General features: G+C 39.7%; 1 protein-coding gene and 1 pseudogene across 1 annotated transcript; both read right to left on the bottom strand.

Annotated features, from left to right (window-relative positions):
• Positions 1–3071: 3071 nt before the first annotated feature.
• Positions 3072–4272, bottom strand: LOC144217612 (YEATS domain-containing protein 4 pseudogene; annotated as a pseudogene).
• Positions 4273–11058: 6786 nt separating this feature from the next.
• On the bottom strand, positions 11059–14167 carry ZNF285 (zinc finger protein 285). Its single transcript, XM_077747487.1, is given in 6 exon segments — positions 11059–12515; positions 12517–12742; positions 12744–12824; positions 12826–13231; positions 13234–13723; positions 13726–14167. Coding segments are annotated over 6 exon segments (1518 nt in total). The 5' UTR covers positions 13978–14167; the 3' UTR covers positions 11059–12452.
• Positions 14168–16789: the final 2622 nt, after the last annotated feature.

Genomic DNA, 16789 nt, shown 5'->3' with positions numbered 1-16789 from the left:
GCATGCTATACACAAAATTTAATTAAAGATAGATAATAGACTCAAACTTAAAATGCTGAAATTATATAACTTCTAGAGGAAAACACAGGAGAAAATCTTGTGACATTAGGATGGGCCAAGATTCTTAGATAACATACAAAAAGCACTGATGATAAATTAAAATATTAATATACTGGAGTTCTTCAAAATTAAAATATTCTTCCCTCCAAAAGAAATCCTTAAGGATGTAAAAAACAAATCCACACATGCACACAGTAGGAGAAAATATTTGAATAGATAGACATGATAAAGGATGTGCATTCATAGTACTTGAACTAAAACTCAGGAATAAGAAATCCAACAATAAGAAAGGGCAAAAAATCTCTAAAGATACTTCAAAATGGAAGATACATAAATTGCCAATGAGTACATAAAACTGTTCAACATCATTTGTCATCAGGAAAATGCAAATTAACACCACAAATGTAATTTAATTGACATCGCCAAGTGCCCCATAAAAGTTCTTATCAATTTCATCCCAATGGTGTTTGTTAATTGTCACTCCTGTATTGCACATGCTAACTCCAGATAATATACCTTTTGTATTGCAACAGGACATCAGTCATTCTTTAAGGACTGGCATGAAGTTTGTCCTTTGTGTTCTCAAGGTACATGGCACATTCATCTACTCAGTTTCAAGGTTAAGGGCATGGTCTCTGGAGCCAGACTGCCACATTAGAATCCTAAGTTTGCATATCTTATTAGCTTGCTCAGACAAATTCCTCCACCATTCGGTATTCAATCTCCTCATCTGTAAATGGTATCTATATCATAGTTACAGAAAGAATCTTTAAAAAGATACATGATAAGAATTCAAAACAGGGCCTGGAACCTAAGTGCTTAGTAAATGTTAGCTTTTATTATTATTTTCATCATCAATTTTATTCCATTCCATGGCTCATGATATTCCATGGAATTAATAATTAAAATATCAGGTAATGGTTTCAAACAATGCACACTGACCTTTAGATTCTTTCCTATTAAGAATGCTGCAAAGAACTTCTCTTTCCTAGATCTTACCCTACTTGTCCAACTGCTTCTCTTAGATGAATTTCAAGAAGTGAAATCTGAAACACCAAAGTATATACATTTAAAATTTTTTTATAATAAAATAGAATGTTTTCTTACCAAAAGTTTTCCCTATGTTCCCCTTCTCCCAAGAAAGTGTAAGTATCCCTGATTCTCCATACCGTCATTAATATTAGGTATTACCAATTTTTTAAAACCTTGAACGACATAATCAGTGGAAAACAACATTAAGAATGTTTATTTATGAATAATAATATTCCCATATCTTTACCTGCTATATCTATTCCTTCTTTCTAAAATTTGTCTACTCACATCTTTGTATTCATATCCATTATTTCTATTGGGGTTTCATTACCTTATTAATCCCTAAGATTATGAAGCCTCTTTCTAGCATATATGTTGTCAACATTTTCAGGTCAGTCTACCGTACATCTTCTACACATGTATGTATGGTGTCTTTTTCACACAGGGAAATCTAAAATTTTCATACAGACTTGTTCACTGTTATATTTACTTTGGCTAGAGCCCTGCACACCTGTAACCAGAAGCAACCTTTTCTGAGTCAACACTGTTCTCCAGCGTTTTAGAAGTATTAACCTCATTTAACTCACACAAGCCCACTAGGTAAGTACTATAATTACACCACGTAAACTCATTCAACTTGCCCAACGCTAGGAAGAGGCAAGGCTTACTGGCGAAATCAAGGGGGGCTGGGGGAACTCAGCACCCAGGAAACCATCATTCCGGGATGAGCAATCCTGGCCCGCCTCCAAGCTGGGACTGAGATCCGCCCGCAAACGCTAGGAAGCTCTGCCCTGACAGAGGGAAACGCAAATGCCTCTACTCCTTGTCCTCCACCCGCCATCACGTTCCGCCCTTAACGCCTAGGGCTGGGACACCACTGGTGCCTCGCCTAAGGAGGCATAGAGTCGCTGCCGGGACTCAACTCTCACCACTACCTGGGGAATAATGGCCGCAACCTCCCCAGGAGCGGAAGTTCCTGCGACTCACTTCCCAGAGCCCAGAATCACACGTGAGAGGCACACCCCGCACTGATGAAGAGGAAGTGTAGTCTACGGCACGGAACTTCTGGACTACACTTCCCAGAATGCCAACGCGGTCTAGGGCTACAGCCCCGCCTTCCGAGCGTGTGGAAGTGCTTCCGACTACACCTCCCAGGATCCTCCCTACCCTCTTTATTTCTTTTGGTTAATTAAATATTACCTGAGCCGTTTCTCCAGCGCTATTAGCGTTTGACTTTTTTTATCTTTGTAATTTTTTTCTCAAGAAAGAACTAGACGTGGGGAAAAAAGCGAAGCTTTCCATATGAAAAGAAAATTAACATTTTTTAGCAAAAGACAAGATTTTAAAAGGGACTTGGTCTGTGCTTCATTGTACCTCATCCTTAAAGAGTATAGGATGCCAGACTTGGTTTGACTTGATTGCCTCTCTACCTGTGCTTGTATTCATCTACATCTGCCTGTGCTATCTGGCATGAAGTATTTATTTCAAGATGCCAAAAATCCATAAGAAATTCCAAGCACAAATCAGGCCAGGAAGTAGTAGTTATCGCTTTCTTTCTGGGCAGAAAACATTTTCTTTTCAAGATCTATAAATTACATTTATTGAGTACTTACTGGGCAGTGGGCACAACAGATACAAAAGAGTTATTAGGATGGGGACAGTTAAGAACTTAAAAAATTAGATATACATGTTAATTTACCACTAATTCTACCAGGGAAGTACAAAATTTTTACAACTTATACTTCGTAATGAAATTGTGATGCCTGTTAAAAGGATAAGCTATACACATACAAAGCGAAAAAAATTTTAAATCGTGCGTAACTTCATTAGAATTACCCTAAAATGGGTTGATAAAATGCCATATCACATTCATTCTTATTACACACATATATTTCATCTCCTTAAAGACTGCCTAAAAAAAGTACAAATGCTTTGACCCAATTGCTGAGAAATCTGTGGTCAACAACTACATGTGCCGTTTCTCTAAGAAACACCATGGCATGTGCGGTCCATTTCTCCCTTAAAGTCCATCTTACTTTCAGCTTAGCTTACTATCAAGTTCTCTTAGAACTGTTTATATCTCTTTTGTCTGATCATCTTCTTCAAGTTTCCTGATTTCATTTTTTAAGCAATTTATAGTTTCACGACTTGCCTTTAATCTCTCCTTAAGCTCTGCAATTTCAAAGCTTGTTGGTTTGTTGTTGTTGTTTTTTTTTTTTCGCAGCTTCTAATTTTTCTCTGGCTTTCACTTCAAGTTCTGTAAATTCTGTTTCATGCTTATAGGCTCCTAATGTTAGCTGGCGAGATGTTGTTAATAATTGTTGCACCATTGCTGTTGGGTCCTGAAATATCATTTCATCATAGAACTGTGAAACAACTGTCTTTTTTTTCCCAGCATTGCATTGGTGTCTGACTGAAACAGCTTTAATAAATGACAGAGGGTCACAGGTCTTTCATTAGGATCAATGAAAAATATTTTGATGATTACTTCGAACTCACCCCATCTTGTTTCAGTAATTTCATATGGAGGCTTAGTGACAACTCTTAGAGGATTGCCATAGCTTTCGTGTAATTTAAATTGGATTTTCTTCACATATGCTGACATATCCTCATTTCTATATGGTTTGACATACACTGTCCACTGATGGGTGTGCCCATCCTCTTCTCTCTTCTTTCCAAAATATCGAGCAACATTGCCTTATACTATTGGTTTAACAATAGTAACTCCCTTCACTCTCCCGCCGNGGGGGTGGGGGACATTTTTTTTTAATGAAACAATAATACCAAAGTATTGAAAATAGAAACCTGAAACACCAAATGCATATATACCTTAAATTCCACACTTAAATTTTTTTTTTTTTTGCCACACTGGCTTCACTTACTATTTTCTTAAGTATTTTAAAGCTACTGCTTGATATTGTTCTTTCCTTCTAAATACTACATATATCACTTAAAAATAACGATATTATATACCCACAAAATCATTACTTTATGAGACATAATTAACAATTCTTAATATTATCTAATTTGTATCCCAGTATGGGTTCCTGTTTATTGAAAATTACTTTTTACAACTACTTTATTCCCATCAATATCCAAATGGATTAACTGTATTTGATCATCTCACCTGAAGCTCATTTATTCTAAAACTGTACCCTCCCCAACACACATCACCGCCATCATTTTTCATTTCTTCAACTGTTGTAGAATCAAGATGCCAAATTAGGTATCGAAATCTGCATTTGTCTATTGGCCTTCTCATACTTTTTCCTCCAAACTTCCAAATTTTCTTTAAAGTAGAATTTTGATTTAAAGGCTAGGTTGGATACAGGGTCATTTGGGGGTAGGTAGGGGGCAAGAATACCTCATAGAAGGAATTGGAAGTATTTGAATAAGAAACCATATTCCCTTAAATTAAACCAATTCAAGTCCTGGACAAGTTTCCTTCTGGAGAGAAAAACAAAAAGAAATAACAGCAAATATGTAAAAACAGATGGGGCTTAAAACAAGGAAACCATTATCACAAATCAGACTATGCGATCTCCTACATAACGGATGTTATCTCCATGAAAGAAAAAAGAACATTTAGTAATATCAGTTTTGAAGTTTCATATATATTAGGATAAGATATAAGCAAAGATTTTTCATAGTAAAAGAATTTTTAATGCGATGGGAAGCAGTAAAGTCTACAGTAGCCATACAGCCCGGTGTTCACCTAATAAGTACAGACATTTTCCAACTTACAATGGTGTGAAAGCAATACCCATTTGGTAGAAACTATACTTTGAATTCTGATCTTTTCCCAGGCTAGCAATATGCAATAAGATATTCTTGTGATGGTGGATGGCAGCATCAAGCCACAACTCCAGTTGTTCATCTCTGTAATTTGATAATTTGAGAATGTTATATAATTGGAATCACACAGTAGGTTAGCATTTTTCACTCAGCAAAATGATTTCAAAATCCATCCAAATAGTTGCATGTATTGACAGTCCATTCTTTAGTGGTATTCCATAATGTGGATGTTCCAGGGCTCATTTAAATATTTACCTATTGAGGAACATTTTGACTGCTATTGTAAATAAATATGAACATTAATGTACAGGGGTTTTTATGTGTGTGTACATAAATTATCTTATTTCATTGGGGTAAATGTTCAGGAGTGTAGTGCTGGAGTGGTAAGTATGTTTAGTTTTTTAAGGAACTGCCAAACTTTTTTCCAGAGTGGCTATGCCATTTTACATTCCTAACAAAAATGTATACTAATTCCAGTTTCTCCGAATCCTTATCAGCTTTCAGCATTGCCACTATTTTATTTCTTTAAAGTAGGATGCTCTGTTTGGACAAAATCTCCTGAATGAAGAGGCAGTATTTATTACTAATGTGTAGGTGGAAGTGGCATCTGGGATATAAGACAGCCATAAAATTGTCGGGTCTATTATAGCTATGATAGAGCAAAGCCTCATTAATTCAGACTCCTCTGAGGCATAATTGGGATAATTATATATAATTCATACTGAGTTAAAAGTTCAAATTTAGCAAGATAATTCAACACTTTTTGATTTAGGTTTTGATGATGTGTTGCCTATAAATTGCATTTGCATATTGAATAAACTGGCAAAACAAAATAATGTATAGAACATTTTAAAAAGTAAAGTGCCATAGAAATAAATCTATTGTAATTGACCATCTTTCACTCACTTTTTTTCAGATTTAAAAAACTGAGATGTAACTGACAAAATTATATTAGTTTCAGGTGCACAACATAATGGTTCAATATATGGATACATTGTTAAGGATTACCATGATAAATCTAGTTAATATCCATTACCCACATAGTTACAATTTTTTTCTGGTGAATGGAACTGTTAAGATCTACTTGCTTAGCAAGTTTCAAATATACAATACAGTATAACTATAGTCACCATGCTGTATATTATATCCCCAGGACTCAATTTATAACTAGATGCTTTAATTTTGCACTACTCCACCCATTTCAACCATTCCTCATCCCTTGCCTCTGGTAACAAATCTTTTCTCTGTTTCTTGAGTTGGCTTTTTGTTTTAGATTCCTCATAAAAGTGAGAGTATATGATATTTTTCCCCTCTGGCTAATGACTTGTCTTCAAGTTCACAGGTTCTTTGCTCTGCTTGACCAAGTCCATTTTGATGCTCTCTATTGTGTTTTTTTCCCATTTCACCCATCGTATTCCTGAGCTCCAGATTGTGTTCAAGTCTCTTTTTATTTCTATTTCTCTGCTGAACTACTAGTTTTGTTCACATACTGTTTTCCTGATTTAATTGAGTTGCTCATTTGTGTTCTCTGGTAGGTTGCTGAGCTTCCTTAAAATAAACAATTTTATTTTGAACTATTTGTTAGGCAATTCTGAGACCTCCTTTCTGTGGGATTGGTTATTGGAAAACTATTGTTTCATTGGTGGTGTCATATTTCCTTGATGTTTTTTGTGTGTGTTCTTTGGAGTCTTGCATTTCTGGATTTGGATTTCAAGAAGACACCTCCTCCAGTCTTTTAAGGCTGAGTTCAGGAGAGAAGTAACTTCACCAGTCAGTTTGACTAGGGATTCTGAGGCTTTCTTAGACCTGTCCGTGGATATGCCCCTTCCATACCTTTTGTTCTCTCTTGGGGGAGAGTTCTTAAGATGTATCTTCTCTTGATCCCTTGAAACCAGGTCCAGTGCTGAGAGCCTCCCATTTGTTTTCCCTAGGACTATGCTCTGAAATGCTCAAATTTGTGATTTTTTTCCAATGTCACAGGCTTGGGCTGGCTTTCTGCATGTGCTCATTAGTAATCTGCAAAGTCTCACACTCTTCATCCAGGTAAGCAAACAACTGACATGTTTGGGACAGGGTGAGACATGCAGAGCACTGGGGTGGGGGAGGGTCTGTGAGCCAGTTGGGAAGGGGCTCCACAGTTGAGGTGTTCCCAGTGACTAGTGGGCAGGGTTCCTATGATGTCTACAAAGGGACTAGTGGGATGAACTGCAGAGTGGTTAGTAGCATCCCTTTGGTGAGTTCTTAGCCCTGGTTGCTGTTCTCCTAGCCTCTCTCAACCTCTCAACTGTCCAAATCACCTTAATGTTGTGAGTGAAGAGAAGAAGAAATGGACTTCTTTGGCAGCCTCCTACACAGTTGGGGGAGACAGGTGCTCACTCACACACTCACTTTCCCCCAGGGGAAAAATCAAGAGGATTTCTCTTGTCACCAAGCTGTGCCACCTTGGGGGAGGAGTGCTGTGGGTAAAGTGAAACTGCTCTTACCCTCTTCAAAGTGTCTATTTTTTTGCCCCAAAGGTGTGCTTGAACTTTGCTGGATGCCTGGACTTCCAGGAAGGTACTCGTGTTCATGGGTGGTTGTCAAAATCAATGTTCTATGAGGGGAATAATTGTAGACAACTCCTATTCTACCATGTTGCTGATGTCACTCTTTCAGAATTTTATTTACAAAGCTAAATGTAAAAATGGCAGGATATTCTTCCTCTTAAGGCTGAATAATATTCCATTGTACCTATATGTCATATTTCCTTTATCCATGTATCTGTTGAGGGACATTTGAGTTGTTTCTTAACTTGGCTATTGGGAAAAGTGCTGCAATGAACATGGGACTGCAGATATCTCATCCTGTTTTCAATTATTTGGTGGTATACATCCACAAATAGGATCATTTTGTAGTTACATTTTTAATTTGGGGGGAATTTCTACTGCTGTTTTCCATATAGGCTGCACCATTTTAACTCCCACAAACAGTGTAGAAGAGTTCCAATTTCTCCAAATCTTCAACACTCGTTATCTATTTTTTCTAATAATAGCCATCCCATTGGTGTGAGTTGATATATTATTGTGGCTTTGATTTACATATCACTGATTAGTGACATTGAGCATATTTTCATATACCTGTTGGACACTTGTACATCTTCTTTGAGAAGGGTCTATTCAAGCCCTGTGTCCGTTTTAAAACCAGGTTGTTATGTTTGTTTTTGCTATTGAATTTTGGGAGTTCCTTTTACATTTTATACATTAATCCCTTATCAGATATATGCTTTGCATGTATTTTCTCCCATTCCATAGATTGCCTTTTCATTCTTTTGATTGTTTCCTAGGCAGAAGGTTTTTAGTTTGATGCAGTCTCACTTGTCTACTTTCACTTTTGTTAATTGTGCTTTTGGTGTCATATCCAAGAAATCAGTGCCAAGACCAATTTAAAGAAGTTTTCCCCCTATGTTTTCTTCTAGGAGTTTTATGGTTTCAGGTTTTATATTTAAGTCTTTAATCCACTTCTATTTATTTTTGTGAGTGGTGTAAGGAAGGGTCCAATTTCATTCTTTAGCATGAGGGTATACCTCATGATACTACACACACACACACACACACACACACACACACACACACACACATCATAATTAAAAAAAAAAAACAAACCAAAGAGACAGAGGTTAACTTTTGGAGGTGGTAGATATCATGTCTCCCAGTTTGCCTATAGATGCTATAGTCTTCCAAGCCCTTTATGTTTGACCAAAGCTGACAGTCAAAGAGTATATTTCATATATTTTCTCCCTCACCCCTGTTGAATTACCCAAAACTCACTGCAGTCTTTGGCCTTAGAACTCCCACTGAAACAGCAATTACAGTTGTCACCTGATCAGTCTGGGTCCAATAAGAAGACAGAAACCACACAGTGATTTAAATGGAAATTTAATTTACAAATGATTAAACTTTAAAAAAGTAACTATACAATATTTTTAAACTATATGTTGTACAATCTGAGCGTACCTAAGGAAAGACAAACTTAGCAAACCTCAGACTTTATGAAGAGAAGGTCACTGTAACCCACTGGACAGCAGGGGATTTCTGTTTTGCCTGAGCCAGTGGTGGTCCCTGGTTGCTGGTTCAGTTGGAAGCAACATTCTAGGGTGTGGGTGGTTTGTAGGCGAGTTGCGACTAGTGGTAGAATGCATGGGCATGCAGAATGAAGAAGGGTACAGATGGTATCCATTTGGGAAACAGATGAGCCATAGCCAGTGGCCACATTCATGGATGGACATAGGGAATGGGTGTGCCTGTGTGGGTAGAAGGCCTGGAATGTGCAGGGTCCACATCCAGAGGTCCATGGGAATGTGATCAATGGCCTAGAGCTGCAAGATCATCAAGGGACTGTACATTATGAGTGTGTGGATAGTGCAGAGTATGAGATGTCTTCACACACACACTGCTGACTGACCATGCAGCTGCTACAAACAGCAAAAGACAGACCCCTTCCTCCTGCTGTCTCCTTCCAATGCCCTCTGATGAGAACCCTTAATATTGTGTTTACTGCAAAGGAGAAATCCTCAGAGAAATTTCTTTCATTATCACAGAGTATGTATTGAAGGATGAATATGGAGCTGAAAGGCAATAAACTGGCACACTGCCTCTAGACTCAACTGCAATCATTGCCCTTTCAAAGTCCCAGCTACTGGTCTGTAAATGTTGGGTTACGTAGAGAGACATATAGGATAAGGGCCAGGAAACCAAGGATTAGCCTAAAACATAGCATAATCAGCAGAGAGACACGAAGAAAAGCCACACAGTGGGAAGACAGCTGGCTTTCCTGCTGGTCCATTTGCAGTAATTACTCATTCAAGGAGCTATATACTACAGCAGCCACCTAGCCATAGGTCAAGTCCATTGCCCTCCGTCTCTGGCAGCATCTTCTAAAGCAAAATCTCACAATCATTCACCAGACTTTTTTCTCCAAACAGTCCACCCTCTTTATCTTGACCTCTACTTATAACCCATTATGGGAAAACATCGTATAAGGATTTGTGAATGTTTAGTGACAAAATTGTTTCTGCAAGAATCTGAATATAAAGAAGAGAAAATAATTTGAGGAGAGCATTTTCTGTTATACATATCCCCTCCTGGGTTAAAGAGTCCAAACAACCCTTGAAATAATGCTGAAAAGTAAAGTGTAGAGTAGTGGAGGGGACCACTCCCAGTGCTACTCTGTGGTCTCAAACTCGTGTATCAGTCAGAGGTCATCCTGTAATGATTTTTGCAACTTGATTTTTTTTCTTGAAAAAGTATGTGGAAATTTGCATAGGTCTACATCATTTCTAATGGTGATATTTTGTTTCATGTTATGGGGAACCATAACTTACTCAATCTCTTATTCATGTAACTCCACATTGCTTACAGTTTTTTTAATTATTGTAAATATTCTTGAAATATGTTCCCTTCTGAAACCATCTTTTCCCTCTTGTACAACTACACCCTAAAGATAAATTCTGAGAAGCGGAATTATTAGCTCAAAGACAATGCACATTATACCCTTTGATACATATAGACAAAATCCTCTACAGAAATGTTGCACCTGTATTTTTCCCCCACTAACGGCTAGTTTTTCCACTCCATTATTGACATTGAGTTGTATCAATCTTTCACCGTTGCTCATCTGAATTGGTAAGAAAGCAACACTTCAGGGTTGGTTTTATTTGCAGTTGAATGGCTGTTCCATGTAAAAACCATAACTAGTAGGAAACTCTAATGTAAGAAAAAGAAGAAATAAAACACGGTACAAATGAATTTCCATTATTTCTCATGGGGAAATTTGCTTTGATATACAAGTGCTTTGGAATACAAGCATGTTTCCAGAACGAATTATGCTCACAAACCAAGGTTTTACTCTATATCTCTTCCTCCCAAATCCATCTATAACCTCAAACTAAATCACAATTGTGGAAGGAACATGACCAAACTAGAACCTTCTAAAACCCCACTATTAAACAAGACTGTCGAGAAGCGGTGGTGCTAGCTTCTGACAATGAACATTCTTGGCCTTCTGTAAGTTGTCAGTCACTTCAGTAAATATTAGTTTTACTGAATTAACTTTATTAAGACTACTTGCAGGACATCTAGTCTGGTTAATTTCTTATTGCACTTAAAGAGTAAGCTGACAAGCTTTTCTCATCATTACACATTACAGAGTTTCCCTACTGCACGAGATTTCTTATGTCTATAGATTGCACTTTTGGTAAAGCTTTACCACATGCACGTTATCTGGAACATTTCTTTTTTTATGTAGCCACCAGTGAATGAAGATTCTCACTGAAGTCCTATCCATACCATTTTTGATACCTGCACTGCCGCATACAGCCTTAAAGATTTAAAAGTTCTAAACTCTGAATTATAAAGTTGCTTTCTTCTATGAACTCCAATAACTACAAAATGTGTTGGTGTTAAATCTCTCTGGGCAATAGTAGCAGCAAACAAATTGTCAAAATGTCAGTAGTACAACACACCAAATGTCTAATTATGGGGTACCTGGGTTGCTTGGTCTGTTAAATGTCAGACTTTGGCTCAGGTCACTATCTCACGGTCTGTGAGTTTGAGCCCTGTTGGGCTCTGTGCTGACAGCTCAGAGCCTGGAGCCTGCTTTGGATTCTGTGTTTCCCTCTCTCTGCCCCTCCCTCACTCAGGCTCTGTCTCTCTCTCTCTCTCACTCTTTAAAAAATAAACATTAAATTTTTTTAATAAAAGAAAAATGTCTGTTTATTAGCCCCCACCCCAAAAAAGCCCAACACAGATCAAATAGCCACCTTCCACCAATCCAGCCTGGAACAGCCTCCAAGATGATGTTGATGGGAAAGATGCCTGAAGGACATCACCAGATGCTTGTAAGGGCCAGCCCTGGAAGTGGCTTATATCACTTTTGCTCATGCTCTGTTCCCTGGAACTCTATCACATGGGCCAGCTCTTAACTGCAAGGATTTCTGGGAAATGAAAGTCTCTTTATGTGGCCAAGAAATGGAACCAGCAAGATGGACACATAACCACGTCCGTAAAACATCACTTCTATAGAGCCTCTTCCTGTGTAAAAATCTACTAGATTTGAAAACTTGAGAATGGAGTACTATTCTCACCCGAATAATAACATGGGTTTCATTTCTGAGCACTCATTTTGAGTATCTTTCTAGCAGGTACTCTCTTTAAAAAAAAAAAACACTACAGATTTTGGCTGGCCTGAAGTCCTCACTGTACTCATCTCAATTCTAATTTCCTCCCTGGGCATATCCACTCATGGAAATTTGATCTCTAATTATTGTCACTGCCACAAACCGTCCATCTGTGAGTTATCACTTACTTTGCCTGTGGCATGCAACAGTTGATGGAAGTTTTGCAGACATTCTTGAGATCCAGAGTAGTTCTCTGGAATGCTCTTAAGAACCCCTGCTTCAGTGCCTCAGGATGACATCATGGGTGGCAACGTCCCTGTCCTTTGCTGCCCCAGCCCTCCCAATGGCCGAGGATGCCTCTGTCACCTTCAGTGCATGGACTTGCTTGTTTTCCTGATTGAACCCTGACTTACTACATTGAGAATGTTTCTATCCTCTTGCACAGTCTTTGATGAGTAAGAAGGTCTGAGCTATTAACTAAAGCCCTAGCCTTGCTCATGACACATATAGTGTATCTCATCTATATGCACTCTCTGGTGAGCAAGAAGATATGAGTTATGACTGAAGCCCTTACCACATTCTTTACACTTGTAGGGCCTCACTCCTGTGTGTACCCTGAGATGCACATGAAGATCTGAATTCTGACTGAAGCCCTTACCACACTCATTGCATTTATATGGTTTCTCCCTGGTATGATCTCTGATGTAAGTAAAAGTATGAGCTGTAACTGAAGTCTTTACTGCACACGTCACATGTATAAGGCTTTTCTCCCGGGTGAACTCTGATGAGTGTGAAGAACTGAACTGTATGCAAAAGCCTTTCCGCACACGTTGCACATGTAGGGCTTCTCCCCTGTGTGGACTCTCTGGTGAATGTGAAGATGTGTGCTTTGGCTGAAGCCCTTTCCATACTCGCCACACCAGTAAGGCTTCTCCCCTGTGTGCAGCCTCCGGTGGACTTGAAGAACAGAGCTTGAACTGAAGCATTTGCCACACTCACTGCATTTGTAGGGCTTCTCTCTGGTGTGGACTCTCTGGTGGACAAGAAGATTGGAGCTCTGATCAAAGCCCTTCCCACACTCCTCACATTTGTAGGGTTTTTTCCCTGTGTACACTCCCTGATGAATACAAAGAAGTAACCTAAATCCGAACCTCTTCCCACACACATCACATCTGTGGGGCATCTGCCCATGTGGACTCAGTGGTGGTTGTGAAGAGACAAGCTGCGCCTGAAGACCTTGCCACATTCAGGATATCTGTAGGGTCTGTCTCCGGAGGGGCCCTTCTGATATCTGGGAGGGTCTGAGCTCTGCTTGCAGCCCTCAGCCCACTTTTGATATTCGTAAGCTTTGTCATCTGAATGAGTTTTATAATGAACAGTAAGATCTGAGCTCTGACTGAAGTCTTTTCCACACTGGTCACATCTACAAGACTGTTCTGTATGAGTGCTGGGATGGACAGGAGGTTCTGCAACATCTACACAGCCCAACTCATAGTCATTCCATTTGACAGGTTGTGGTACCACAGGGACCGCGTTATGTTGTTTGACTGTTGACTTCACAGCCAAGTGTTTCCCACAGTCAGTGCATCTACAGGGCTCCTCTGCTTTACATTCTTGGGAACCACCATTTTCACATGATGTCTGACTGATGCCGTCATCACACTGAGCACATCCATACAGTTTTTCTGTTCCATGTGAATTCTCTCATATGGTCCTTGAGAATTCTAGGGCTCAGTCATTATGTGGGCTCCCTTCCAAGACTCGGGTGTAAGGGCTTGTGTCAGGCCTTTCCATGTGGTGCCATCTTGATTTTCTAGATTAATGGCCTTTATTACATAGTTGTCATTTTCAGAAATCTGAAGAGACACTCCCGCCCACTCCTCACACAGGGAAACATCTCCTTCTAAATACTGGGGACAAACTCCTTGCAGATTCATGACACACTCCTGACTCCCAGTTAATTCACTGATCCTTTGTTTCCAAATCTGCCAGCGGTAGAGCACTTTTTGCGAGAGATAACTCAACCCTTTTCCTGGAAGGTGTGAAATGTTGTTTTTAATCCTGTCTCCTATGAGGAGAAAAGAGAATTTGGCAAAGAGAACAAGTAATGGCAAACAAGAATTTGGCAAAAAGAAATGAAGTAGGATGGGGTGGGAAGTTGTCACTGGTTTCTATTCATATAGGAAACAATTAGAACCCCAGTAGATCTAATCTGTGACCTGTCAGTTAAAAATCAGATGTTACAGGGAAACTAATGAAATCTTGGGAACAATTTATAAAGAATAAAATTCACCTCCGGAGGTGACAAAACACCTTTAGTCATTTGGCTACAAAAAGTTTGGGGAAGACTCCCATATGATTCATGTTCTCTGTGTGTGTGTGTGTGTGTGTGTGTGTGTGCGCGCGCACGTGCGCACGCACGCGCAACATAATAATGGAGTGCCAGACATAGTGACGGACATAAACGATCACAAAGACCTTCCAAGTTACCATCTAAAGTTGTAGAGACAAACAACAGGTCTTGTTGCCTGCTAATGTCCCTTCCTTCACATCACTGTCACATAAAGTGGGATTATCATGTATATCTCTATGCAACCTGCACAACTCTATGTGGTGGGTCCAAAACAGCAATGGGGATTGATATGGGGATAATATTATGAAATATAGTTCTTGGGGGAAGCGGGGAAGCACATGTACACCTTTGAGGCAGGCTTAAAGAGACAACATTTTCTCTGAGCTTCTCTAGATTCCATGAAGAGATATAGTCCACCAAGATCCTGTAATCCATCTAATTATATTTTTTCTTTTCTTTTTTCTTTTCTGGTAACTAATCTCTACTCCCAATGTGGGGCTTGAATTTATGACCTTGAGCTCAAGAGTCACATGCTCTAAGATCCTGTCATCTGCTTCCTTAATAGCTCCTCTTTAGATAATTGCAGAATGTCAAACAGCCATGACTATGAGAATGGGCAATGTGGAACTGTCAATGGCCTGGCCGCCAGGGAAGCAAGATTGTACTAAAGGGCCATAAAACAAAGGGAGATGAGGTAGATGAGGGTGGTCATACCCTTGGCACCCTAAAGTGAGCTTCAGAATGGCACGAACACCATGATCAAGACCATCTGGACACTGCTACTGGTTTGATGTCATTTCTCAGTCATTTTATTGAGAGAGTAATTTGTAAGGTGGTGTCAGAGAAGGGGGGACTTTGAGCTGCCCACCACTAGCTTACAGCAGCAGCGTTGCTGTGAAGATATTTTATAGCTGTGATTAAAGTCCATAATCAGGGGTGCCTGGGTGGGCTCAGTTGGTTAAGCATCCTACTCCAGCTCAGGTCATGATCTCTTGGTTCGTGGGTTCAAGCCCCGCAGTGGGCTCTGTGCTGATAGTTAGCTCAGAGCCTGGAGCCTGTTTCAGATTCTGTGTCTCCCTCTCTCTCTCTGACCCTCTCCTGCTTACACTGTCTCTCTCTCTCTCAGAAAAAAAAAAAAAGAAAACATTTAAAAAAATAAAGTCCATAATCAGATGACTTTGAAAGATATTATTTTAAATAATCTGGGAAGGCCTGATTCAATCAGTTGAAGGGCCTTAAGACCAGAACTGAGGTTCCCTAAGAGAAGAAATTCTATCTGTAGACAGCAATCTCAGTTTGTATCTAAGAGTTCCAGCCTGCCTTGGGATTTCCTGCCCTGCCTCCACAGCCACATAAAATAAATCTCATATGAATCTCTTCTTAATATATATCTCATACTGTTCCTACTTCACTGGTTGAACCCTGATGGATATATACCCATTCAGATCTTATTATTTACGCAGACTGGAGCCTGCACTACACAGAGTGTGGTCATGTGATCACGCAAATGTTGTGGCAATACTACATTGCTATAAAAGTTTCTGGGGCGCCTGGGTGGCTCACTCGGGTACGTGTCAGACTTCAGCACAGGTCATGATCCCACAGTCCATGAGTTCGAGCTCTGTGTCAGGCTCTGTGCTGTCAGCTCAGAGTCTGGGAACTACTGCCAATTCTGTGTGTGTCTCTCTCTCTGCCCCTCCTCAGCTTGTGCTCTGTCTCTCTCAATCTCTTTCTCTCAAAAATAAATAGACATTAAAGGTTTCTGAATTCTTCCTCTTGACTGCTGTGTTGATCCCTCAGTGACAAGCAGCTCATGGAATGGCATGTGTATGTGAACTGTACTTGAAATAGCACTGAAATAGACATCCTGACACCCTTCCTTTCTGCAAAGGGACAAAGCATCACCTCTCTCGCATAGCTCTTGGGAGCAAGGTAAAATGTCTAAGACAAAGCCGTCACTCCTTTCAGAAAACAGCTCCTCAGAAGGGACATGGCACTTAAGAGAGAGAAAGGAAACCTTGACTTACCCAGAATTTAACCATACTGTCTTCCTCTTGGGAAGAGTGGGATCCCGAGGACACAGAACTGCCAAGAAACAATCCATGAGAGCGCGGGTTTAACAAATTCTGAGTAAATCCTGGTTTCTTCTTCTTTATTTAACTTTTTAAAAATGATTATTTTTGAGAGCAAGAGACAGAGTGTGAGTGGGGGCGGGGCAGCCAATGAGGAGCCAGGGGAGGGACTTGCATGCTAGGAAATAAATCATCTGCTGTGACTGCCTATCAAACACCTGCTTTTGCAAGAATGTTGATTAAAGCCTCGCTTCACTCTGCTCCAAGTCTCCATGTCCCTCCTTTGATTGGGTCGGTGGGCTTACTTCTCACTCATATTTACAG

This window comes from Crocuta crocuta, unplaced genomic scaffold (assembly GCF_008692635.1).
Source record: "Crocuta crocuta isolate KB4526 unplaced genomic scaffold, BGI_CrCroc_1.0 scaffold334, whole genome shotgun sequence".
In the NCBI taxonomy this organism is placed as follows: Eukaryota; Metazoa; Chordata; class Mammalia; order Carnivora; family Hyaenidae; genus Crocuta; species Crocuta crocuta.
Note: the sequence above shows the minus strand (reverse complement) of the source record. Positions and strands in the feature narration are given on the sequence as shown.